This window comes from Dermochelys coriacea, chromosome 23 (genome assembly GCF_009764565.3).
Source record: "Dermochelys coriacea isolate rDerCor1 chromosome 23, rDerCor1.pri.v4, whole genome shotgun sequence".
Lineage (NCBI taxonomy): Eukaryota > Metazoa > Chordata > Testudines > Dermochelyidae > Dermochelys > Dermochelys coriacea.
Window position 1 is genome coordinate 16216128 of NC_050090.1, and position 23122 is coordinate 16239249.

The 23122-nt window shown below is 67.9% G+C and overlaps 2 protein-coding genes across 7 annotated transcripts in view; both read right to left on the minus strand.

Annotated features, from left to right (window-relative positions):
* The window catches only part of HUWE1 (HECT, UBA and WWE domain containing E3 ubiquitin protein ligase 1), a 58780-nt gene extending 58620 nt beyond the window's left edge, over positions 1–160 (minus strand). For all 4 annotated transcript variants that reach the window (XM_043501496.1, XM_043501494.1, XM_043501497.1 and 1 more), the window contains exon 1: positions 29–160. The gene's annotated coding sequence lies outside the window, so the exon portion shown is untranslated. The remainder of the gene's footprint in view (positions 1–28) is intronic.
* A 1833-nt stretch (positions 161–1993) lies between these two features.
* On the minus strand, positions 1994–18299 carry PHF8 (PHD finger protein 8). 3 transcript variants are annotated; one of them, XM_043501515.1, is made up of 21 exons: positions 17724–18299; positions 16248–16333; positions 15963–16080; positions 15363–15523; positions 14915–15056; positions 14486–14672; positions 14227–14389; positions 10321–10408; positions 9948–10054; positions 9769–9860; positions 9334–9423; positions 8706–8939; positions 8376–8473; positions 6294–6472; positions 6117–6202; positions 5887–6011; positions 4248–4492; positions 3924–4019; positions 3454–3563; positions 2810–3188; positions 1994–2635 (listed from the first exon to the last, which is right to left on the minus strand). In XM_043501515.1, the coding sequence occupies exons 1-21, from the start codon at positions 17819–17821 to the stop codon at positions 2547–2549; spliced, it is 2973 nt and encodes a 990-aa protein (XP_043357450.1). In that variant the 5' UTR covers positions 17822–18299; the 3' UTR covers positions 1994–2546. The 3 variants fall into 3 exon arrangements, with proteins under 3 accessions (XP_043357450.1, XP_038237182.1, XP_038237179.1); XM_038381254.2 differs by having other exon boundaries at positions 4248–4513; XM_038381251.2 differs by having other exon boundaries at positions 4248–4513; positions 6294–6469; positions 17724–18298.
* Positions 18300–23122: the final 4823 nt, after the last annotated feature.

The window sequence follows — 23122 nt, forward strand, 5'->3', positions numbered from 1 at the left end:
GCGGGTCCCTCCCCAGCCCCGGCGGTACCTGCTCCGGGCGCGGGGTCAGTGCCAGGCCCAGCCGTGTCCCGCCGCCGCCATCTTAATACCAGCCCCAGCCTCAGCCCAGCAGGCAGCTCGCGCGAGAACTCTCTGCCTACCGCCCGGGGACGGGATCCCGCGAGACAAGCTCCGCCCCCTCCCTCCCGCGAGACTTGGCGTGGGTGACTTCACCGCGCCGGAGCAAAGCGGGAGATCTCGCGAGAGTTCAGGCGACAGTTCGCGTGAGACTTCGCCGCAGAGCTTTCCCGCAAGAAGCGGGGGGACGAGATCTCGCGAGACCTTGACGGTTCCCGTGCGCGTTCAATGCCGGGGTAGCGATCCCCGGAGGGAAGAGCGAAATCTCGCGATAGTTCGGGGAGCAGAATTCTTCCCGAGGCCGCCTGCTCAGCATAAAATCCCGCGAGACTTGATGGTGAAAATCTCGCAAGGGTCGCGAGACTGATCACTGTAACCGTTTACGGCTCAGCATAAAGTAGTGAGGCGAGATCTCACGAGACTTTAGGCCGCAGATCTCGCTTTGGTCCCGCCCTCTCCATGAGACTAAACCTTCGGCCCAGTAAGAAATCGCGCGATAACTGGAGACGGATCCTCGCGAGAACTCACTCCCGGCGGGGGGGGAAATGAAAAGACGAGAAAACTCGCGAGAAGTCAGGCGCGGTGGGAGGAAATGAACGCCCCACCCGCCGTGCCAGGAGCTCGAAGGCGATGGGAGCCCTGCGGGGAAATCGCGCGAGAACTCACCGTCTCCAAGGCGACAGGGGGCAAGATCGGCCGGCTGAGCCTGGGGTGGCTGGACAAGACCCGACGTGAAGTATCGCGATGAGAGGAAACAACGCGAGAGCTCCGACCTGCGACGGTATCGCGGTGCCTCCAAGGACGCTTCTAATCACGCGATATCTCAGGAGGCTGTCTCGCCCACTCAACTCTCGCGACAGCTCTGACGACGAACTTCCGCCTTGGATCCCGAGTCTCGCGAGACCTCCGATCGCTATTTCTCGCGAGACCTCACTGCTAAGGCCCAATCCCAGCCGTTCTTGAGACAAATGTAACTTTATTGAGCCGGCTTCGGACGGACACGTGAGGGGGCTGGGCCTGAGCGAGGCCCCCTCCCTCCCCCGTGCTGTCATGTCACATGACCCCCCAGGCTAATGGCGGGGCAGAGGCCCTGGGGGAGGGGCTGGTATGGGAGACACTGAGCCCCCTGGGGAGAGTGGGGGAGATGGTGTGGGGGACACAGAGCCCATGGGGGGCTGGTATAGGGGATAGAGAGCCCCTCGGGGGCAGGGGGGTACAGCCCTGGGGGGAGGGGGCTGGTATGGGGGGCAGGTATGGGGGATAGAGAGCCCCTGTGGGGAGGTGGGGGCTGGTATGGGAGACACTGAGCCCCCTGGGGAGAGTGGGGGAGATGGTGTGGGGGGCCCAGAGCCCATGGGGGCTGGTATAGGGGATAGAGAGCCCCTCGGGGGCAGGGGGGTACAGCCCTGGGGGGAGGGGGCTGGTACGGGGGGCAGGTATGGGGGATAGAGAGCCCCTGTGGGGAGGTGGGGGCTGGTATGGGAGACACTGAGCCCCCTGGGGAGAGTGCGGGAGATGGTGTGGGGGACACAGAGCCTGTGTGTTCAGCAGGGCTGGCGTGGGGGGCACAGAGCCCCTCTGTAGAGTGTGGGGACTGGCCTGGGGGGCTCTGCTGTCGGTCAGGGTCTGTGCAATGCCTGGCAGGACGGGGGCTCCAATCTCAGGTGGGGGGAGGGGTTGTCTTGGCAGCACCTGACGCGACATCACCTCACTCTGGGGGTCCATATGGCGAGGGGTAGCGGACGGGGGGGGGCATGTGGCGAGGGGGCTGCAGGAAGGAAACGGGGACTGTTCAGCACAGGGGGGCCCAGGAAGGAGGCAGGGGGGCCAAATGGCGGGGGGCCGCAGTTAAGAGACGGGGGTCTCCCCGAGACGGGCGGAACCGACAGATTTTTATTCTAACCCTGGATATAAAATGTCTGGCGCAAGCCCCGTCTGGGCCCCAACCCCCACAGCCCCGGGGAGCCCCAGACCGTGTAGGGGGGGACAGAACAGGGACCCTCTACCCCAGTCCCCCTCCCGCCATCCCCGTGAGCCCCACCATCAGGTCAGCTGCACCCCTGCTGGTGGCGATGGGGGGTCAATGCCCCAGAGTCGGGGAGGGCTTTGTGGGCTCAGGGTCCCCCAGCCACCTCCCTCCCTGGACCCCAAAAATCAGGGCAGGGAATGGGGTGAAGTCTGGATACCTTCCAAAGGAGGGGGGGGGCACTCAAGCCAGGTTCCCAAGAGCCCCTCCACCAGGGCAGAAAAGACCAATCAGACCCAAAGGGGAAGGGAGCACTTGGGGGGCTGGGGGGAGGGCTACCAGGACACAGCAGCCAATCGTTGGAGGCACCAGGGAAGCCCCTCCCCTGTACAGGTCCATGGGGGGTGCAGTCCGGGGGTGGGGGGAAGCGGTGATCCATGCTGCCCCCCCCGCTCCATGGGGCTCAGAGAAGCAGCTTCCCGTTGCGATGGATCTTGAGGATGCGGCCGAGCCGTTGCTTAGCCGTGGCCAGCCCCTTCTTGGGGCGCTTTCCTGGGGGGCAGAGCAGAGGATTAGGGGGGCTGGGCGGATCCCTCCCCCACCCACAGGAGATCCCAACAGCCCCACCATGGACCCCAGGTGCCCTGGCTCCCCCAAACCCCACTCCCCTCCCAGAGCTGGGAAGAGAGCCCAGGTGTCCTGGCCCCCGTGCTCCCCACGGCTTACCCTGAGCGGGCGGGGTGCCGGGGGCGCCGGCGGAGGGGCGGCGCTGGGACAGGAAGACGCCGGGAGCCATGGGGGTGGTGCCGCGGGTGAGCTGGGCCATGCCGAAGACGCTGGGCCGGGCCGTGTACTCGTGGTCAGCCAGGCTGCCGGCGAAAGGCTCCACCTTGGGCTCGGGGGTGGGGGGCGCCGGAGCCGCACCGGGGGCACCGTCTGGCACAGCAGGCGCCTCCGGCTCGGGCTCGGGCTCTGCTTCCGGCTCCGGCTCCGGCTCCGGCTCCGGCTCGGGCTCCGGCTCGGGCTCGGGCTCCGGCTCCTGCTCCTTTGGGGACGGGGCCCTTCTCTTGGCCTGACTCTTCCGCCACCGCAGCCGCTGGTGTTCCTGGGGGACGGAGCGCGGGGTGGGGAGGGGACAATGGAGCGCCCCCTGCCTGCCCCCCACGGCACGGCACAGCACCCCCAGCACCCTCCACCACCTGCCCCCCATGCCACAGCGACCCCCAGCAGCCTCCCCCACCTGCCCCCCACGCCACAGCGCCCCCCAGCAGCCGCCCGCCTGTCCTCCCCAGCACGGTGCCCCCCACCTCCCCCTCCGTCTACCCGCAGAGCGCGCCCCCCGCCCAGCCCCGGTCCCGCGAGGCCATTACCTGCTGGGCCAGCTTGGCTGCAGCAGCCGCCAGCCCCGTCTCGACAGACGCCACTCGGGTCCCCTCCCGCACGGGCCGGTCCTGGCGGGGCAGCGTCGGGGTCACCCGGGCTGGGGGGAGCAGACAAGGTACCGCAGAGTTCTCGGCCCGGGGGCGTCTCGTGCCAGCAGGTAACCAGGCGGGACCCAGGCCTCCCCCGCTCCCCGCCCAGAGCTGGGGACAGAACCCAGGCGTCCTGGCTCCCAGCCCCCCCCCGCTCTAACCACTAGACCCCAGAGGAGGGTTGGGCAGATCCCTCCCCCACCCTGGAACCCAGGTGTCCTGGCCCCCCCAAACACCACTCCCCGCTCAGAACTGGGGAGAGAACCCAGGTGTCCTGGCTCCCAGCCCTCCTGCTCTAACCACTAGACCCCACTCCCCACCCAGAGCTGGGGAGAGAACCCGCAGCCCGGACTCCTGGGTTCCATTACCTTTCGGGCTCCAGGGGGCGTCATCCGTACATTTCTTCTTCTTTGGTAGCGATTTCAAGGCTGGGTCGTCCTCGTCCGACTCAAGAGAGGGGTAAACTGTGGGGCGGGGTAAACTGGGGGTAACTTGGGGGGGCCCCCATGTCCCTGACCCACCCAGCCCCCTCCCCAGGGCCGGATGGGAGCCGGCACCCCCCAGAGGGGAGAGGCCCCTGCCCCATTCCCGCCCCCCTGAGCCACCTCTCCCTCCCCAGGGCCGGGTGGAAACCAGCGCCCCCCAGAGGAGAGAGGCCCCTGCCCCATTGCCGCCCCCGGCCTGGCACTCACTGAACTCGGCGTCCTTGAAGCAGGTGCCCAGGCTCTCCTGCTCGTCCAGGCTGCCCGTCTCGCCCTCGCTGTCCGTGCTGTGGGCGGCCGCCCGCTTCGGGGGTTTCCTGCGGGGGCGCTTGGTGCCCGACCCGCCCGCCCAGCCCCGCTCGTAGCCCGGGACCCACCAGGCCGGGCGGCTGGGCGAGGAGCCGGCGGCCTGCAGGTTGGCCATGCTGAGCATGCCCTGGATAGCCTCCTGCGTGCTGGGCGAGGCCGGCGCGTCGCTGGGGGGGGCCGGAGGGTTAGGGGGGGCGGGATCCCCCTCCTGTGCCACAGCGTCCCCCCAACGAGGCCCAGCGCCCTCCCCTCCCCCTGGCATAGCCCCCCCGGGACACCCAGCGCCCTCCCCTCCCCTCCCCTCCTCCTGGCACAGCCCCCCCCGGGACACCCAGCGCCCTCCTCTCCCTTCCCCCGGCACAGCCCCCCCAGGACACCCAGCGCCCTCCTCTCCCTTCCCCCGGCACAGCCCCCCCAGGACACCCAGCGCCCTCCTCTCCCCTCCCCCTGGCACAGCCCCCCCCCGGGACACCCAGCGCCCTCCTCTCCCCTCCCCCTGGCACAGCCCCCCCCGGGACACCCAGCGCCCTCCCCTCCCCTCGCCCTGGCACAGACCCCCCCCAGGACACCCAGTGCCCTCCTCTCCCCTCCCCCTGGCACAGCCCCCCCCGGGACACCCAGCGCCCTCCTCTCCCTTCCCCCTGGCACAGCCCCCCCCGGGACACCCAGCGCCCTCCCCTCCCCCTGGCAGCCCCCCCAGGACACCCAGCGCCCTCCCCTCCCCTCCCCCTGGCACAGCCCCCCCGGGACACCCAGCGCCCTCCTCTCCCTTCACCTGGCACAGCCCCCCTGGGACACCCAGCGCCCTCCCCTCCCCTCCCCCTGGCACAGCCCCCCCCGGGACACCCAGCGCCCTCCCCTCCCCCTGGCAAAGCCTCCCCCAGGACACCCAGTTCCCTCCTCTCCCCTCCCCCTGGCACAGCCCCCCCGGGACACCCAGCGCCCTCCTCTCCCTTCCCCCGGCACAGCCCCCCCAGGACACCCAGCGCCCTCCTCTCCCCTCCCCCTGGCACAGCCCCCCCCGGGACACCCAGCGCCCTCCCCTCCCCCTGGCAGCCCCCCCAGGACACCCAGCGCCCTCCCCTCCCCTCCCCCTGGCACAGCCCCCCCGGGACACCCAGCGCCCTCTTCTCCCTTCACCTAGCACAGCCCCCCTGGGACACCCAGCGCCCTCCCCTCCCCTCCCCCTGGCACAGCCCCCCCCGGGACACCCAGTTCCCTCCTCTCCCCTCCCCCTGGCACAGCCCCCTCCGGGACACCCAGCACCCTCCTCTCCCTTCCCCCGGCACAGCCCCCCCGGGACACCCAGCGCCCTCCCCTCCCCTCCCCCTGGCACAGCCCCCTCCGGGACACCCAGCACCCTCCTCTCCCCTCCCCGTGGCATAGCGCCCCCCAGCGACGCCCAGCACCCTCCTCTCCCTTCCCCCTGGCACAGCCCCCCTGGGACACCCAGCGCCCTCCCCTCCCCTCCCCCTGGCACAGCCCCCCCGGGACACCCAGCGCCCTCCCCTCCCCCCACTCAACCCCCAGCGTGTCTCACCTCAGCTCGTCGTAGTGGGGCCCCCCCACCTGGCGACTGGCCTTGAGCAGGTCGAGGATCCCGGCCGCGCTGCCCCCCGGCCCCTCGGCACCTGAACCGCCCTCCTCCTCCGTGGTGTAATCCTCCTGGGGGGGAGCAGAGAGACGTGGGGTGCCCCGCAAAGTGCAGCCCCCCGCTCCCATCCTCACAGGCCCGGCCTCCCACCCCCCTGCTCCCAGTCACCCCTTTACCTCAATGTCGAACTCGACCTCCCCAGGCTCCCGCACGCGGTTGGGGTCAGAGCAGGGTTTGGCCCTTGGCAGCTTCCTGGGGAATTCTGGGAAAGAGAACGGCAGAGCCACTCACCGAACGGCCCAGGGGGGCTGCCGAGCCGGGGGGGCTGTGGGGCGGGGGGGGCAGTGACCTACTGGCCAGTCTCCGGGGGGGCGCTGGGCCCCGCCGGTCCTTGTGGGGCGGCGCCTCGTCAATCTGCAAATCTTCCTCCGAGTCCAGATCCGGCCCCTGGGTGCCCGGGGAGCTGGGGGGCGACGGGGAGCGGGAGGGGCAGGGCCGCCGACGCCCTGAGGCCCTGGCCCGCTTCGCCCTGCTGGGGGAGAGCAGGTCAGAGACCCCAGCTGGCCCCCCAGCACCCCCTGCCGGCCCCCCACCCCGTAGCACCCCCTGCCAGCCCCCCACCCCGCTCCCCTGCGCCCGCAGCACCCCCTGCCAGCCCCCAGCCCCGGTCTCCAGCACCCCGTCAGCTCTCTGCCCTGCTCCCCAGTGCCCCACAGCACCCTCTGCCAGACCCCGCCCTGCAGCAACCCCTGCCAGCCCCCTGCCCCGCTTCCCAGTGCCCCACAGCACCCCCTGCCAGTCCCCTGCCCCGCTCCCCAGTGCCCGCAGCACCCCCTGCCAGCCCCCCGCCCTGCAGCACCCCCTGGCAGCCCCCCGCCCCACTCCCCAGTGCCCACAGCACCCCCTGGCAGCCCCCCGCCCTGCAGCACCCCCTGGCAGCCCCCCGCCCCGCTCCCCAGTGCCCGCAGCACCCCCTGCCAGCCCCCCGCCCTGCAGCAACCCCTGCCAGCCCCCCGCCCCGCTCCCCAGTGCCCACAGCACCCCCTGCCAGCCCCCTGCCCTGCAGCACCCCCTGGCAGCCTCCGCCCCGCTCCCCAGTGCCCGCAGCACCCCCTGCCAGCCCCCGCCCTGCAGAAACCCCTGCCAGCCACCTGCCCTGCTCCCCAGTGCCCGCAGCACCCCCTGGCAGCCCCCCGCCCTGCAGCACCCCCTGGCAGCCCCCCGCCCCGCTCCCCAGTGCCCGCAGCACCCCCTGCCAGCCCCCAGCCCCGCTCCCCAGAGCCCGCAGCACCCCCTGCCAGCCCCACTCTCCAGCACCCCGTCAGTCCTCTGCCCTGCTCCCCAGTGCCCCACAGCACCCCCTGCCAGCCCCCGCCCTGCAGCAACCCCTGCCAGCCCCCCGTCCCGCTCCCCAGAACCCGCAGCACCCCCTGCCAGCCCCCGCCCTGCAGCACCCCCTGCTAGCCCCCCGCAGCACCCCTTGCCAGCCCCCCACCCTGTAGCACCCCCTGCCAGCCCCCCACCCCACTCCCCAGTGCCCCACAGCACCCCCTGCCAGTCCCCCGCCCCGCTCCCCAGTGCCCGCAGCACCCCCTCCCAGCCCCCCGCCCTGCAGCACCCCCTGCCAGCCCCCTGCTCCGCTCCCCTGCGCCCGCAACACCCCCTGCCAGCCCCCTACCCCACTTCCCAGTGCCCCACAGCACCCCCTGCCAGTCCCCTGCCCCGCTCCCCAGTGTCCGCAGCACTCCCTGCCAGCCCCGTGCCTTGCAGCACCCCCTGCCAGCCCCCCGCCCCGTTCCCCAGTGCCCGCAGCACCCCCTGCCAGCCCCCCGCCCTGCAGCACCCCCTGCCAGCCTCCCGCCCTGCTCCCCAGCGCCCGCAGCACCCCCTGCCAGCCCCCGCCCTGCAGCAATCCCTGCCAGCCCCTTGCTCCGCTCCCCTGTGCCCACAGCACCCCCTGCCAGCCCCCGCCCCGCTCCCCAGTGCCTGCAGCACCCCCTGCCAGCCCCCCGCCCTGCAGCACCCCCTGCCAGCCCCTTGCCCTGCTCCCCTGTGCCCGCAGAACCCCCTGCCAGCCCCCCGCCCCGCTCCCCAGTGCCCGCAGCACCCCCTGCCAGCCTCCGCCCTGCAGCAATCCCTGCCAGCCCCTTGCTCCGCTCCCCTGTGCCCACAGCACCCCCTGCCAGCCCCCTGCCCCGCTCCCCAGTGCCCGCAGCGCCCCCTGCCCTGCAGCACCCCCTGCCAGCCCCTTGCCCTGCTCCCATTCGCCTGCAGCTGTCCCTGCCAGCCCCCAGCCCCCCTCCCTGCACCCCTGTGCCCGCAGCACCCCCTCCCAGCCCCCCACCCCGCTCCCCAGCGCCGACTGCCTGGCCTCCTGCCTCTCAGCACCCCGTACCGAACCCCAACTCTCCACCCGCCCCCCCCGCCCCACTCACTGCACGGGCCGGCCGTCGGCCAGCACCAAGGGGAGCTCCCCTTCCGCCACCTCCGAATCCACGTCCGTCTCCTCCAGGCTGGAGCTGGGAAGGTCAAACTGTGAAGGGAGGGGGGAGGGGCTCAGGAAATGGGGGGCTGGGCTGAGGGGAATGCAGCCACCTCTGGGGTGGGGCCGCTCGGAACAGCCGCACATCACGCTGCGCAGAGACGGCTTGCCCGGGGAGGGGATCGAGGCATTCGGATTTCCAGGGGAGGCTGAACCCCTGCCCAGCTCCTCTGCCCCATGGCACCCCCCAGCCCACTGCCCTGCCCCCGCCCCCAGCTGTCACCTCCTCCTCGGGGGGGCTCTCGGTGCTTTCCAACAGCGGCGGCTCCGTGCGCGTGTCCAGCAGCTCCAAGTCCAGCCTCGTGGGGGGGCCGGCAGCTGGGCCCTCGCGTCCCTTCCACCCTCCCCTCCAGCCCGGCTCCTGGGGGCTTTGGTCCCCCCTCCTGGCGCCAGGGGGGGGGGCCCGCTGCACCCCGAAGGGGCTGCCCGTCTTCCCGATGTTCTGCTGAAAGATATCCTGGGAGGGCTTCAATACCCCCACCCCTGGCCCTGCCTGCCCCCCAGTGCCCAGCCCTGCTTGCCTCCCGCAGTGGCCCTCACCTACCGGGGAGACCCCCTTCCTAGCCCCAACCACCTCCCCCACAGTGCCCCCCCACCTACCGGGGAGACCCCCTTCCTGCCCCCCACCACCTGCCCCACAGTGCCCGGCCCTGCCTAGCCCCCACCCCACAGCACCGAGTCCCACCTCCCAGGGGAGACCCACCGCCTGGTCCCCACCCCACAGCACCCAGTCCCACTTGTCAGGGGAGAGCCCCTGCCCCCAGTGCCCAGCCCCAAGTGCCAGGGGAGAGCGCCCCCTGCCCAGTGGCCCCTGCCCCATGGTGCCCCCTCGTGCCAGGGCTGCCCCTCACCTCGACCAGGCGGATTTCCTTGGCCAGGTCTTTGATGAGCTGTGCAGGACGCATGGAGCCGGGGATTTCGTCTTCGTGCTCCTCCAGCACCTGGAGGGGAGGGTGGGGTTACTGGAGGCGCTCGGGCCTGGTCAGGTTTGGGAGGCCAAGAGTCCCGTCGGAGGAAGGGGTCCCTGCGAGGGAGTGCGCTGCGGGGGGTGGGGACAGCGGGAATTTCTGGGGGGGCTTTGTGTCGAGCTAACACAGGTCGAGTGACAGCTGTCGAACAGACACAGCCCAGAGCAGGCGCCTCTGTAAGTCCAATGTCCCCCCGAGAGCCCTGAGATGCGGCTGACGCTGGGGTAGGGCACGACAGCTCCTTGTAACACAGTGTACACCTCTCTCCAGCTCTGCCCAGCCGGGCATCGCTCCCGGCCCCCCGATTGACCCACTTGCCTCTTTGCGGGTCCAGGCACGGAAGGCCGTGTTCAGAGCTTTCGCTCCATGGACCAGGTAGGCGGCCGGGTGTCGGCGGTTCTCCCGCAGGCCTGGGGGGCAAGAGGCACAGGTAGGACTCAGGGGATGGGACGGGCCCCCCGCCCCTCTCACCTCAGACGCCCCCCGGCCCCGCTCACCTCGGAAAATGTCCAGCAGGTGTTTGCCGACGTACCAGCAAATGGTTTCAAAGTTGGGAAACCTGAAGAGATCAGCTGTGCTCAGACGCTTCTCGATCTCGTAGGCCCTGCAGGGGGGAGACAACCAGGTTGGGCTGGGACAGCTCAGGAACAGCCGCATGGGGACGGCTCACCCAGCACTGAGATGCAGCCACCTCTGCAGCGGAGCAGCCGGGGAACAGCAACACATAACACAGCCTGGGGACGCCTGCCCCGTTTGTCCCCGCTGAGCAGACGTGGGCCCTTTCCCAGAGTGCTTTGCACCAAGCCCCACCCCCCGCAGGGTCCGGTCCTTGGGGCGGGGCTGGGGGTCTCCGGCACCCCCGACACTCACTTGAGCTGCATCTCGATGTTGAGGCTATGCAAGAAGTTGCCCCCAAAGGCCAGGCAGTCAACGGGAGTCAGCACGGCATGAATCCAGCCTGGGGACAGAGCAGAGTCAGACTCCAGGGGAACCCAGCCCTGGAGGGGGACAATGGGGGATCGGGGACCCATGGTATGGGAGCAGGAGAGGTCTGTGGGAACCCATGGGGATGAACGGGACTGGGGGGTACCCTCAAGGGGGAGGAAAAGGGGTACCCATAGGGATGAAGAGCGTCTGGCCCTGGCACAGGGGGCACCAGTAGCCGTGGGGATGGAGGGGACCGGGGTACCCGCGGGGCTCAGGGGATACCCGCGGACATGAAGAGCACCTGGCCCTGGCGCAGGGGACACCGGTAGCCGTGGGGATGGAGGGAGCCGGGGTACCCGCAGGGGGTACCCGTGGGGATGAAGAGCGTCTGGCCCAGGCGCAGGGGGCACCGGTAGCCGTGGGGATGGAGGGGGCCGGGGTACCCAGGGGGGGCAGGGGGTACCCGTGGGGATGAAGAGCATCTGGTCCTGGTGCAGGGGGCACTGGTAGCCGTGGGCATGGAGGGAACCGGGGTACCCGTGGGGGGCAGGGGGTACCCGTGGGGATGAAGAGCATCTGGCCCTGGCGCAGGGGGCAGCGGTAGCCGTGGGGATGGAGGGGACCGGGGTACCCGCGGGGGGCAGGGGATACCCGTGGGGATGAAGAGCGTCTGGCCCTGGCGCAGGGGGCAGTGGTAGCCGTGGGGATGGAGGGAACCGGGGTACCCGCAGGGGGCAGGGGGTACCCGTGGGGATGAAGAGCGTCTGGCCCTGGCGCAGGGGGCAGCGGTAGCCGTGGGGATGGAGGGGACCGGGGTACCCGCGGGGGGCAGGGGATACCTGTGGGGATGAAGAGCGTCTGGCCCTGGCGCAGGGGGCACCAGTAGCCGTGGGGATGGAGGAGACCGGGGTACCCGCGGGGGGCAGGGGGTACCCGTGGGGATGAAGAGCGTCTGGCCCTGGCGCAGGGGGCAGTGGTAGCCGTGGGGATGGAGGGGACCGGGGTACCCGCGGGGGGCAGGGGGTACCCGTGGGGATGAAGAGCGTCTGGCCCTGGCGCAGGGGGCAGCGGTAGCCGTGGGGATGGCGGGGACCGGGGTACCCGCGGGGGGCAGGGGGTACCCGTGGGGATGAAGAGCGTCTGGCCCTGGCGCAGGGGGCAGTGGTAGCCGTGGGGATGGAGGGGACCGGGGTACCCGCGGGGGGCAGGGGGTACCCGTGGGGATGAAGAGCGTCTGGCCCTGGCGCAGGGGGCAGTGGTAGCCGTGGGGATGGAGGGGACCGGGGTACCCGCGGGGGGCAGGGGGTACCCGTGGGGATGAAGAGCGTCTGGCCCTGGCGCAGGGGGCACCGGTAGCCGTGGGGATGGAGGGAACTGGGGTACCCGCGGGGGGCAGGGGGTACCCGTGGGGATGAAGAGCGTCTGGCCCTGGCGCAGGGGGCAGTGGTAGCCGTGGGGATGGAGGGGACCGGGGTACCCGCGGGGGGCAGGGGGTACCCGTGGGGATGAAGAGCGTCTGGCCCTGGCGCAGGGGGCAGTGGTAGCCGTGGGGATGGAGGGGACCGGGGTACCCGCGGGGGGCAGGGGGTACCCGTGGGGATGAAGAGCGTCTGGCCCTGGCGCAGAGGGCAGTGGTAGCCGTGGGGATGGAGGTGACCGGGGTACCCGCGGGGGGCAGGGGGTACCCGTGGGGATGAAGAGCGTCTGGCCCTGGCGCAGGGGGCAGTGGTAGCCGTGGGGATGGAGGGGACCGGGGTACCCGCGGGGGGCAGGGGGTACCCGTGGGGATGAAGAGCGTCTGGCCCTGGCGCAGGGGGCAGTGGTAGCCGTGGGGATGGAGGGGACCGGGGTACCCGCGGGGGGCAGGGGGTACCCGTGGGGATGAAGAGCGTCTGGCCCTGGCGCAGGGGGCAGTGGTAGCCGTGGGGATGGAGGGGACCGGGGTACCCGCGGGGGGCAGGGGGTACCCGTGGGGATGAAGAGCGTCTGGCCCTGGCGCAGGGGGCAGTGGTAGCCGTGGGGATGGAGGGGACCGGGGTACCCGCGGGGGGCAGGGGGTACCCGTGGGGATGAAGAGCGTCTGGCCCTGGCGCAGGGGGGCACCGGTAGCCGTGGGGATGGAGGGAACTGGGGTACCCGCAGGGGGCAGGGGGTACCCGTGGGGATGAAGAGTGTCTGGCCCTGGCGCAGGGGGCAGTGGTAGCCGTGGGGATGGAGGGGACCGGGGTACCCGCGGGGGGCAGGGGGTACCCGTGGGGATGAAGAGCGTCTGGCCCTGGCGCAGGGGGCAGTGGTAGCCGTGGGGATGGAGGGGACCGGGGTACCCGCGGGGGGCAGGGGGTACCCGTGGGGATGAAGAGCGTCTGGCCCTGGCGCAGAGGGCAGTGGTAGCCGTGGGGATGGAGGGGACCGGGGTACCCGCGGGGGGCAGGGGGTACCCGTGGGGATGAAGAGTGTCTGGCCCTGGCGCAGGGGGCAGTGGTAGCCGTGGGGATGGAGGGGACCGGGGTACCCGCGGGGGGCAGGGGGTACCCGTGGGGATGAAGAGCGTCTGGCCCTGGCGCAGAGGGCAGTGGTAGCCGTGGGGATGGAGGGGACCGGGGTACCCGCGGGGGGCAGGGGGTACCCGTGGGGATGAAGAGCGTCTGGCCCTGGCGCAGGGGGCAGTGGTAGCCGTGGGGATGGAGGGGACCGGGGTACCCGCGGGGGGCAGGGGGGTACCCGTGGGGATGAAGAGCGTCTGGCCCTGGCGCAGGGGGCAGTGGTAGCCGTGGGGATGGAGGGGACCGGGGTACCCGCGGGGGGCAGGGGGTACCCGTGGGGATGAAGAGCGTCTGGCCCTGGCGCAGGGGGCAGTGGTAGCCGTGGGGATGGAGGGGACCGGGGTACCCGCGGGGGGCAGGGGGTACCCGTGGGGATGAAGAGCGTCTGGCCCTGGCGCAGGGGGCAGTGGTAGCCGTGGGGATGGAGGGGACCGGGGTACCCGCGGGGGGCAGGGGGTACCCGTGGGGATGAAGAGCGTCTGGCCCTGGCGCAGGGGGCAGTGGTAGCCGTGGGGATGGAGGGGACCGGGGTACCCGCGGGGGGCAGGGGGTACCCGTGGGGATGAAGAGCGTCTGGCCCTGGCGCAGGGGGCAGTGGTAGCCGTGGGGATGGAGGGGACCGGGGTACCCGCGGGGGGCAGGGGGTACCCGTGGGGATGAAGAGCGTCTGGCCCTGGCGCAGGGGGCACCGGTAGCCGTGGGGATGGAGGGAACTGGGGTACCCGCAGGGGGCAGGGGGTACCCGTGGGGATGAAGAGCGTCTGGCCCTGGCGCAGGGGGCAGTGGTAGCCGTGGGGATGGAGGGGACCGGGGTACCCGCGGGGGGCAGGGGGTACCCGTGGGGATGAAGAGCGTCTGGCCCTGGCGCAGGGGGCAGTGGTAGCCGTGGGGATGGAGGGGACCGGGGTACCCGCGGGGGGCAGGGGGTACCCGTGGGGATGAAGAGCGTCTGGCCCTGGCGCAGAGGGCAGTGGTAGCCGTGGGGATGGAGGGGACCGGGGTACCCGCGGGGGGCAGGGGGTACCCGTGGGGATGAAGAGTGTCTGGCCCTGGCGCAGGGGGCAGTGGTAGCCGTGGGGATGGAGGGGACCGGGGTACCCGCGGGGGGCAGGGGGTACCCGTGGGGATGAAGAGCGTCTGGCCCTGGCGCAGAGGGCAGTGGTAGCCGTGGGGATGGAGGGGACCGGGGTACCCGCGGGGGGCAGGGGGTACCCGTGGGGATGAAGAGCGTCTGGCCCTGGCGCAGGGGGCAGTGGTAGCCGTGGGGATGGAGGGGACCGGGGTACCCGCGGGGGGCAGGGGGTACCCGTGGGGATGAAGAGCGTCTGGCCCTGGCGCAGGGGGCACCGGTAGCAGTGCTCAGCCTGGTCCCCGAAGAACGTCTCACTCTGGTTGGACGAGCTGCTCCAGGCCTCGAACCGGGCCAGGTTGGCCAGGCTGGGCCGTACCAAGTAGAAAATCTTCTCACCCTTCGGGGGGGAATGGGACAGTGAGTGGGGGGTCACTGCGCCCACCCCCCGCCGCCTCCCCTCCCCCCCCCCGCGTGGTCCCCGCCCGGCCCATACCCAGAGCACGTGGTACCAGACGGAGGTGCCCCCGAAGTCGATGTGGAAGTCGGTGTAGCTGTCCTGCATGCCCATCAGACAGTACTTCTGCACGCTCGGCCGTTCGAACACCGACTCGCCCGGCCACAGGTTCTCCACCCACGACAGCTTCCGCACGATCTTCGGGGTCTCCACCAGGTTGGACAGCCTGGGGGGCAGAGCCGTCAGCCTGTGGGACCCCGGCGTCCAGGAGGGGGGGCCTGGCCATCAGCCCACAGGCATAGGAAGTGGAGGATGGAGTTGGGAGCACAGAACGGGGCGGGTGGAAGGCACATTTCAGGGACCCAGGTGTCCGGGAAATAATACAGAGAATACGTTCTCCCCTGGCTTTCCCCCGCCCCAGTCCCCCTTCCCCCCGCCCCCCCCCCCGCTGCCCCAGCCCCCGCTGACCGGCTCTCGGAGAACTCCAGGCTGATGACGTTCAGCACCTTGTCCCGCCGGGTGGCGCAGAAATAGCCGACGAAGTCACCCAAACGCATGCGGCAATCAGCCTGGCGGCTCACGTCGATCACGTCAATTTCTTTCTCGGGCCCTGGGGGGCACAGAGTGAGAGCGACCGGCCCCCAATCCAGCTATGGGCCCCCCTGCCCCCAAGTCAACTATGGGCCCCCGCCACAGCCCCGAGCCCCCAGCCAGCCACGGCCCCCCTGAACCTCCACTGCTCCCAAGCCAGCTATGGCCCCCCCCACAGCCCCTGACTCCCCACACCCAGCCACGGCCCCCCTGAAACCCCACTCTCCCAGCGCAAGCTATGGAACCCTACCGCCCGCTGCCCCACACACACACGCACACCCAGCGGCCGTTCCCAGCACTGGCAGCCCCCTCGGCCCTGCCTTACCCACATAGTGCTCGATGTCCCGCACGGTGAAGGATGGCGGGGGCAGCGTCATGCCCAGCCCGTCCTTCTTCAGCACCAGGATGGGGACGCTGAAGCTGTTCTCCTCCAGGAACTCGACTGTCAGCTGCGCCCCACTGGGCTTCAGGATCACCTCGTCTGCGCTGCTGGGTGGTAGGGAGAGTCAGCGAGGTGCGGCCACCTCTGGGATGGAGCGGCTGGGAACAGCCGTACATAGCACTGCATGGGGATGACTCCCCCCCACACTGAGATGCAGCCGCCTCTGGGTCGGAGCAGCTGGGAACAGCTGCATATAACATCGGACAGGGATGACTCGCCAAGTGTTGAGATGCAGGCACCTCTGGGGTGGGCGGCTGGCAGTCAGAGCTGGGCACTTGGAAGTTTCTCAAGCTGTCAGCGCCAAGTGCCCCCTACCCAGCCCCCTGGCACCCTCCAGCACCCGGCCCTACCAGGGGTGAGCACCCCCTACACAGCACCTAGCCCTGCCAGGGGACAGGCCCCTCTGCCCAGCCCTCCAGCACCTCCCAGCACCCAGCCCCAACTGCCCAGCCCCCCCCCGGCCCCCTCCACTGTCCCTCTCACCTGGGGAACGTCCGGGCCCGAAGCTCCTTTATGAACTGGGCACTGCCCGTCCGCACTGTGGCACTCGACTCTCTCAGCCCCATGTCCTGCTGCTTCGGGGGCCCGCGGCGCCGCTTCACTGCGGAAGACAGGAGACCCCGTCAAGGGAGATCAAGCCGGTGGGGGAAGCAGATCCCCTCCTCCTCCCCCTCCCCAAGGCAGCCACCCCCAGCCTGGGGGCCGAAGCCTGTCCCAGTCCCTTGCCCGGCTGCCCCGGCCTGAGGCGGGCGGGTTCGGGGTACTCACTGACGGAGGGGCCATGCGCCAGCTGGCAGTTGGGGCAGTGATAAAGGTCAATGTCAGCGGCCGCGTCCTCTTCCACCCCGACGCAGCTGGGGGAGACAAAGAGTCGCTTACCCACTGGCCCAGAGCTCAGCCCCCAGCCCGGCCCGGAGACAGCGCCCCCCAGAGGGGACAGGCCCCCTCCCCATTCCCCCAAGCCAGCCAGCCCCCAAGGGGACAGGCCCCCGCCCCCCCGAGCCAGCCAGGCCCCCAGCCCCGGCCAGAGCCGGCCCCCCAGAGGGGACAGGCCCCCTCCCCATTCCCCCAAGCCAGCCAGCCCCCAGAGGGGACAGGCCCCCGCCCCCCCCGAGCCAGCCAGCCCCCCGGCCAGAGCCGGTCCCCCAGAGGGGACAGGCCCCCTCCCCATTCCCCCAAGCCAGCCAGCCCCCAGAGGGGACAGGCCCCCGCCCCCCCGAGCCGGCCCCCCAGAGGGGACAGGCCCCCGCCCCCCCCGAGCCAGCCAGCCCCCCGGCCAGAGCCGGCCCCCCAGAGGGGACAGGCCCCCTCCCCATTCCCCCAAGCCAGCCAGCCCCCAAGGGGACAGGCCCCCGCCCCCCCGAGCCAGCCAGGCCCCCAGCCCCGGCCAGAGCCGGCCCCCCAGAGGGGACAGGCCCCCTCCCCATTCCCCCAAGCCAGCCAGCCCCCAGAGGGGACAGGCCCCCGCCCCCCCGAGCCGGCCCCCCAGAGGGGACAGGCCCCCGCCCCCCCGAGCCAGCCAGCCCCCCGGCCAGAGCCGGCCCCCCAGAGGGGACAGGCCCCCTCCCCATTCCCCCAAGCCAGCCAGCCCCCAGAGGGGACAGGCCCCCGCCCCCCCGAGCCGGCCCCCCAGAGGGGACAGGCCCCCGCCCCCCCCGAGCCAGCCAGCCCCCCGGCCAGAGCCGGCCCCCCAGAGGGGACAGGCCCCCTCCCCATTCCCCCAAGCCAGCCAGCCCCCAGAGGGGACAGGCCCCCGCCCCCCCGAGCCGGCCCCCCAGAGGGGACAGGCCCCCGCCCCCCCGAGCCAGCCAGCCCCCCGGCCAGAGCCGGCCCCCCAGAGGGGACAGGCCCCCTCCCCATTCCCCCAAGCCAGCCAGCCCCCAGAGGGGACAGGCCCCCGCCCCCCCGAGCCGGCCCCCCCGAGGGGACAGGCCCCCGCCCCCCCGAGCCAGCCAGCCCCCCGGCCAGAGCCGGCCCCCCAGAGGGGACAGGCCCCCTCCCCATTCCCCCAAGCCAGCCAGCCCCCAGAGGGGACAGGCCCCCGCCCCCCCGAGCCGGCCCCCCCAGAGGGGACAGGCCCCCGCCCCCCCGAGCCAGCCAGCCCCCCGGCCAGAGCCGGCCCCCCAGAGGGGACAGGCCCCCTCCCCATTCCCCCAAGCCAGCCAGCCCCCAGAGGGGACAGGCCCCCGCCCCCCCGAGCCGGCCCCCCAGAGGGGACAGGCCCCCGCCCCATGCCCGCCCCACCTGCCGTGGAACCAGTCCTGGCAGGTGTCGCACTCGATCATGAAGCGGGTCACGTCGTAGGGCAGGCGGCAGAGGCAGTAGACGGGCACCGAGGCCATGGCGGCCCCCCCGCAATAAACGACTGACGCCCCCTCAGGACCAGCCGGGGGGCAGGGGACGTGGGGGGCCCCGCACCCCTCCCAGAGCCCAGCCCAGGGGGACGGACGCTCCTGGGGTTCCCCCAAATCACTCCCGGCCCCCCCAAAAATCCTAGGGGTCAACTGGGGTCCCCGCGACACCCCAAAAGAGAAAATGCCCCCTCGGGGTGCCCTGCCCTGGGGCCACTGACCCCCAAGCGAGCCCGAGCCCGGGGGGGTCTCCCCTCCCCCCGCTCCCTCCGGGGGTCACCCCACACCCCCTCCCTGTGGCCTAGAGCGGGGGCTCCCTCCTGCACCCCGGAGGGGTGTCCCCGCCTCCCGCGCCCAGGCCCCGCGGGGGGGTCTCTCCAGGCCCGGTCCGGTCCCGCTCGGCCTGGCCAGGCCCCAGGATCCTGCTCTGGCTCCGGCCTCCCAATAAAGTTTATTCAAAACACGGGGAGGAGCCTCGGCGCCATCTTGGAAGCGGCCCAGGCTACGGCCGGGAGACGCGGCCATCTTGGGAGTGGCCTAGCTCGGTGCGGAAGCCATGTTGGCCCGAGAAACGGCCGGGCCCATCAGCCCTCTTGAGTGTGACACCGCCCACGGGCTAGGGAGCGGCGGCCATCGCCGGAGTGGCAGACTTGACGCAGCAGGACACACCGGCCATCTTGAGAGTGGCCTTCATGAGCCATGTTGGGACTGGCCTGCCATTCGACCATGGCCGCCATCTTGGAAGTGGCAGCGTCCCTGACTAAGCGGCCATGTTGGGAAGGGAATAGGAAGACGACGCCAACTTAGGAGTGGCAAGAGCACATTCAGGCCCCGACCTAGGGCAGGTGTGAGCTCGCGGGGGTTCAGGGCTCGGTCCAACCCGGCCCCCAGCGCGGGACTAGCCGCCCTGACACCCGTAGCTGTCGTCGCCATCGTGGGAGTGGCACCAGTCCACACACCCCCAGCTGGGGGCCCTGGTCGCCATCTTGGGTGTGGCATGTGGCCACTTGTGTCACACCCAAAGAACCCAGGAGTCCTAGCTCCCAGCCCACCCCCGCTCTAACCCACTGGACCCCACTCCCCTCCCAGAGCAGAGGAGAGAACCCAGGAGTCCTGGGTCCCAGCCCACCCCCGCTCTAACCCACTGGACCCCACTCCCCTCCCAGAGCAGAGGAGAGAACCCAGGAGTCCTGGGTCCCAGCCCACCCCCGCTCTAACCCACTGGACCCCACTCCCCTCCCAGAGCAGAGGAGAGAACTCAGGAGTCCTGGCTCCAGCCCCCTGCCTTCAGTGGCCACTCAGAACAACAATCCAGCTCGCATGCGGTTTACTAAAAGAATAGACTTTTATTAAGTACTGTAAGTCTCTCTCCACGGTCACAGCTGACCGTACCACGCGCTCAGATCCACCCAAGCGAACCACGTTCCTAAAGACATCCCCACTGCCGGCTTCGCCTCCGCCACGCAGCCTTCCCACGCGTCCCCACCACTGCCACTTTTCCTGCCGAAGCAGGACCCGTCCCAACTTACATGGATAAACTAAGGAGCAAGTCGTGGGATCTAGGGCTAGCGGGACAACAGGGTTTTTATAGTCATAGGGCTGAGGTGTAAGGGAAGTAGAGGTAACATTTATCCATCCACTAATAAACATGTGTCAGTAGCTTTAAAAAAAAAAAGGAGGGTGGGGGGATTTAAATGATAAGATTAACAACAAAAACCATGAAATTTCTTACTTGGATTTTTTTCCCCTCGTAAATATAACACACAATTGTAAATTGACAAGATCACAAGGAAGAAAATAACCCGACTGCTCATGTCAGTGAAAGATACTTTTAGGTTTAAAACAAAAAAAAACAAAACCCAAACCTAGGTTCTTATGCTAAAAGCATTTTAAAAGTTGGGGAGAGAAAAATATATGGCTAGATACAGTTACAAAAACCAGAAGCTTCAGAGTTATTTGAAGGATGGGAGGGGGGGCGCAAAGTGGGGAAAGGAAAGTCCACTGGTTTACAATTTAAGAACCAAAAAAGTACAATTGAGACTTCTGAGGTTTGATTTAAAAAAAAATCTCACTAGTCATTAGTTTCTATCCAGAAAAGCTTGTAGCAACATACAGGCTATGGCTATCATCAAAGAGGTGTATGCCGCAGCTGAGAAGACAGACAGACAGACAGATAGACAGACTGTAAGGGGATGGATAGATAGAAATTATTTCTATTTCAAAAGGGGAGGAGGGAACATTCTTAACATCAACAAAAAGTATTTAAAAAAACCCTTAACCGTAAATAGCAGTATAAACCCAAAGGATTTTCTAACCTGCAGGCAGGGCAATGGGGTTTGATTTTAAAAAGTTAAATTAATTAAACAGCAAAAGAAATCAACAGGAGAAAGATGCCATGAGGCACGGAGGCCGGGGGAACAGAAAGGGGATCAGACCTAGTTAGCAGATATACAGGTCAGGAAACAGCTAGTGCCCAGACCTGGGTCTATTAAATTCCGCTAACTAGATTAAAATTGAAAAACCAGGGTCGCTCGTTGCCCAGTTGCTTCTCATGTGCGGCTGGGGCAGCAGCGAGAGCTGAAAGGCCAAGTAATCTGAGCAGAGTCTCAGACGCTGGGGCCGGAGCTGTGCCGTCAGACTTTATATTCACCTACCGGCTGGCCTGGCTCAATTCCAGCCCATGGTCTGAGCAATTTCCCCCGGCCGGCCACAAACAATTCCCGAGGATGGGTTTTGTCTCATTTGTGAGAAAATTCTCTCTCCTGGGTGGGGGGGTCGAATGAAAATTCGAGAGAACGTGGTTGGGGGCCAGTTTCTGACACACAACAGGGGACACAGAGAGAAAACAGGCATCCACGGGAGAGTTAATACGATTCACACACACATGATTTAAAAACCAAAGACGACAAGGAGTGGAAGAGTAATGTCGGAGTGGCCAGTTTACACCATCAGCCAGTTGATTTAGTGGCCAAAGGCAGGAAATCAGTAGCCACACCCTGGCCCATGGCAAGCTGGCTGGCTTAAAAGTCAAGAGAACTGCAGGTGGGTCGGTTCAAACGTCTTTGTGATTTTTGTTCTCTTTTAAAGCTTCAAGTCAGCAAGAAAAAGAAACCGAAAACTCCACTTCGGTGTGGGCTTCGTCCACGGGGCTTCGCTGGATCAGAGTCGAAAGCAGTAATCCGGGAGTGAAAGGGTTAATTCAGATGCTGCTGACTGGGGCCAAGCCAAGGGTACAACCCACGCACTCCTCTCCGGCTCACAAGGGAAAAGGCTGCCCAGATTAAATACACAAAGAGCTGTAATGGGCCAGACCCCCACTTGGGGTACATGGGTGTAACTCCACTGCAGTAAGTGAGGCCAGATCCCCAGCTGCAGTCCATCAGCCACTGCTCCATGGAGTCAATGGGGCTAGACCCCCAGCTGGGGTCCATCAGCCATAGCTCCGTTCGGTCAATTGGGCCAGACCCCCAGTTGGGGTCAATGGGCCGTAGCTCCGTTAGGTCAATGGGGCCAGGCCCCCAGCTGTGGGAATCCCCAACTGATGCCAGCAGAGGAAATGGGCTCCATGCTAATCATAAAATGTTTCACCTAGATAAGGAAAAAAAAAAAACATGGAGAAATTTAGCAGCACAATCCCAAAGCCTCCAGTATATCCCAGGCTCTTATGAACGACCGGCCGAGCCAAGCTCCGACACACAAAACCAGCAATTTCACCAGTCACTCCTGCAGCCAGCCTGACAGCTGAGAGAGAGAGAGAGAGAGAGAGAGAGAGGTGTGTCCTCTCGATTCCACCGCTCATTGGGGGGTCTGAAACTGGGAGGAAATACCTCTCCTCCTGCCTTTGTCCGCTGGTTTCCACTGCCCTTGGCTGCCAGACACGACGCCCGCAGCAAGCCAAGCGCACGCTTCAGCCAACAGGAATTTCCCGCACACACGACTCTGGGCTTTGAAGGGTTTGTCTGGGGCTTTTTCCACATTTCTGAAGCAGCTGGGACCAGTCCTGGCTGGAGACGGGGACCCTGGATAATGTGCTTGGAGCTGCTGTGCGGAGCATCGACAGATTGGCAATGGGGAAGTTTCATCTTCCACTGCAGCCTGGACCTGCGGGCATCATCTGGGCACGTCTCACCTAAATGGATTCACTGCGGCCCCTCACACCTGCTCAGTCTCCTTTAGGCCAACCGCCATCTTGTTGGTCAGCGATACCGAATGCCCTGCCCTACGCAAGACTCGAGTTCTGGCCTTGGATGTGGAAACACAGGGTCTTCCAGGCCAGGAGCAAGGACGACTCTATGGGCCAGAAGGGACCTCAAGAGATAGTCCCAGTCCAGCTCTCGGCACAGAGGCAGGACCAAATAAACCTAGACCATCCCTGACAGGGGTATGTCTGACCTGTCCCTAAAAACCTCCAACGACGGGATTCCCGAATCATCTCCTCAGCTGTTCTTCGACAAGCTAAGCTGAACAGTGCCTTGCTAGGTGGGGCAGTCGAGGCCTCTTGAACGCCAACGGTGAAAGAAGGGGAACTTCTTACCTCCGGTCAGCTTTGCGGGGCACCTCACAACATCAGGAAAGGCAGCGAGGGTGGGAACTGAGCCCCCAAAGCAGATGCAGAAGACGCGAAGAAACCGACCATGGTTTTCCAAAGGGGACGAGCGCTTTCCAGCAAGGTGAATCAGCGATTCCACCGAATGGTGCCAAGAAAGGGGCTTCTGCAAAGCCAACCAAGCCAGCAGCCCCAACTCGGCTCAGTTCAAATCCCCATCCGAGGTTGAGATTTGCCCTAATTTTATTTCCAGTGGAAATCTAAAAGGTGACTCTCCGCCGATCTAGTCAAGACTGCTTCATCCCTGCAAGGCAGGATGCTTATCTCGGTGTTTTCAGCTTAGTTTATGTCACTTAAACAATCTCGCCTGGACAGCAAGACTCCAAGAGCTGGAGAACGCGACTTCCATTGGGAGTTCGTCCCAGCTGTTCATCACCTTGATGGGTAAGAATTGGTCCCTTATTTTCAATTTGTATTGGTCTGGCTTCAGCCTCCTGCCTCTTGCTTTTCAGTCAGCCTCTCCCCACCCAGACTAAAGAAGAGCCCTGTAGTACCGTGACTGCCAAAGATTCTCCAGCAGAATCCAGTCCCCTCTAGACCTTCCAAATATGGCAGGCTGCTTACGCCTCTCAAATCATTTCCACAGCTCTACTCCGCCCCCCAAAGCGCCTCCGTGTTTAAAGTCTCTGGGACGGCAAAAACTACAAATCTTCCAAAGCACCAATGACTGGCAGATGCATTTCAAA

Coding starts and splice junctions, on each gene's coding strand:
- PHF8 (XM_038381254.2), bottom strand. CDS start 17,821: ATGGCCTCGGTGCCCGTCTACTGCCTCTGCCGCCTGCCCTACGACGTG. Junction 16,334..17,723: donor CAGGACTGGTTCCACGGCAG/GTGGGGCGGGCA, acceptor TGTCTCCCCCAG/CTGCGTCGGGGTGGAAGAGG. Junction 14,390..14,485: donor TCTGGTACCACGTGCTCTGG/GTATGGGCCGGG, acceptor TCCCCCCCGAAG/GGTGAGAAGATTTTCTACTT.